Source organism: Mus musculus, chromosome 16, assembly GCF_000001635.26.
Source record: "Mus musculus strain C57BL/6J chromosome 16, GRCm38.p6 C57BL/6J".
Taxonomy (NCBI): domain Eukaryota; kingdom Metazoa; phylum Chordata; class Mammalia; order Rodentia; family Muridae; genus Mus; species Mus musculus.
The window spans coordinates 88,728,592-88,729,996 of record NC_000082.6 but is presented as its reverse complement, the minus strand read 5'-3'; the positions used below and the strand labels follow the sequence as shown (position 1 = coordinate 88,729,996).

The window sequence follows — 1,405 nt, the reverse complement described above, 5'->3', positions numbered from 1 at the left end:
TTGGTTTCGGTTTTTCGAGACAGGGTTTCTCTGTGTATTCCTGGCTATCCTGGAACTTACTTTGTAGACCAGGCTGGCCTCAAACTCAGAAATCCACCTGCCTCTGCCTCCTGAGTGCTGGGATTAAAGGTGATGTTCTTAAGTAAGAAAACTAACTGAGACATATAAGGTATTTATCCAGTACACAACTTAATAGAACTTCAAAACCTGAATCTCTATGCATGTTGCTCATTTAATGCTAATCAATTTCGTGTTTCACAACCACAAAAGCAAGCATATGATAAATAACTAACAAAAGCAAGCATAGATAAATATCAAATCAGTATATTCATTAGCTTGAAATTTTAGTATTCATAAATTTGGGAAGAAATTCAGCACTGTAAACTTCATTTGCAATGCAGGCTTTATTTTTGAGTTAAGAGATTAATTACAAAGTTCTCAAAGGAAACCCACCAGCCAATATCTGAGGTTAGAGAGAAAGTGAAGAATTGGCAATCAGGGAATGAGAGAACAATTCTTCCCAGCCCAAGGAAGACAACAAAGGCCAGGGAACCAGGGGAGGATGATAATGGTCAACAAGACTGGAAGTTACAAAGAAGATCAATAGAATCCAGATCCAGTGCCACAGCTTGGTCTGTAGCAAGGAGACTGACAGGTTCTATAGGGCACATAGGATGGGTGGCAGAATCCAGATCCATAGCCCAGAGAAGAGACCCTTTGTGGTCTAAAGCCACTGGACCCACAGTTCAGAGAGTAAGAGCTTCTAGACCCATAACCCTGAGAGTGGCAGCTGCTGGATCCAAAGCTCTGAGAGCCAGCATATGTGGTTCTGCAGGGACTGCAGACACTGGAGACTCTGGGGCTGTAGCAGGGCCGCTGGCAGGAGCTGTGTACCACATGGGAAGTCTGGCATCTGATGGGCTGGAAGCAGTTCTGCTGACAGCCACTGTGGAGAGAGGAGCCCAGATGGCAGGTTCCTGGGGAGTAGAAGCGAGTGCTCTGGAGTAGGTGACTGGGGTAGGAAGAGCCACAAGAGGAGTGAGGGTAGCTCAGGTGATCTCCACTGGAGCGGGAAGAGAAGTTTCCAGAATAGCAGCCGTAGGACATGTTGATGGCAGGTGTAAGTTGAGCAGAGTACAAGAGAAGATTCTGAGTTTGTAAATCACTCCTTACCTGGGAACTTTATATACTCTCAGCAATGGGTGTGGCTTCTTATACAACCATTGTTTCCATATGTGGGCTCCCTCATCTGCATGCCTGGACCTCAGTAATTTTCTATATAATTGCAGTTAACTAACTCCTTTAATCTTTCGTTTAAGGGAGAACTCATTTTTTATATGTCTGAGTCAATGAAATGTATTTATGCTACAAATGCTATGACTATTTAATTAGTGCCTCTGCCATT

At 43.8% G+C, this 1,405-nt stretch overlaps 1 protein-coding gene across 1 annotated transcript; it reads right to left on the bottom strand.

Moving 5' to 3' along the window:
• Positions 1-385: 385 nt before the first annotated feature.
• Positions 386-1,135, bottom strand: Krtap13-1 (keratin associated protein 13-1). The gene has a single exon (NM_183189.1). It carries the CDS (start codon positions 1,105-1,107, stop codon positions 601-603), a length of 507 nt encoding a protein of 168 aa, NP_899012.1. The 5' UTR covers positions 1,108-1,135; the 3' UTR covers positions 386-600.
• Positions 1,136-1,405: the final 270 nt, after the last annotated feature.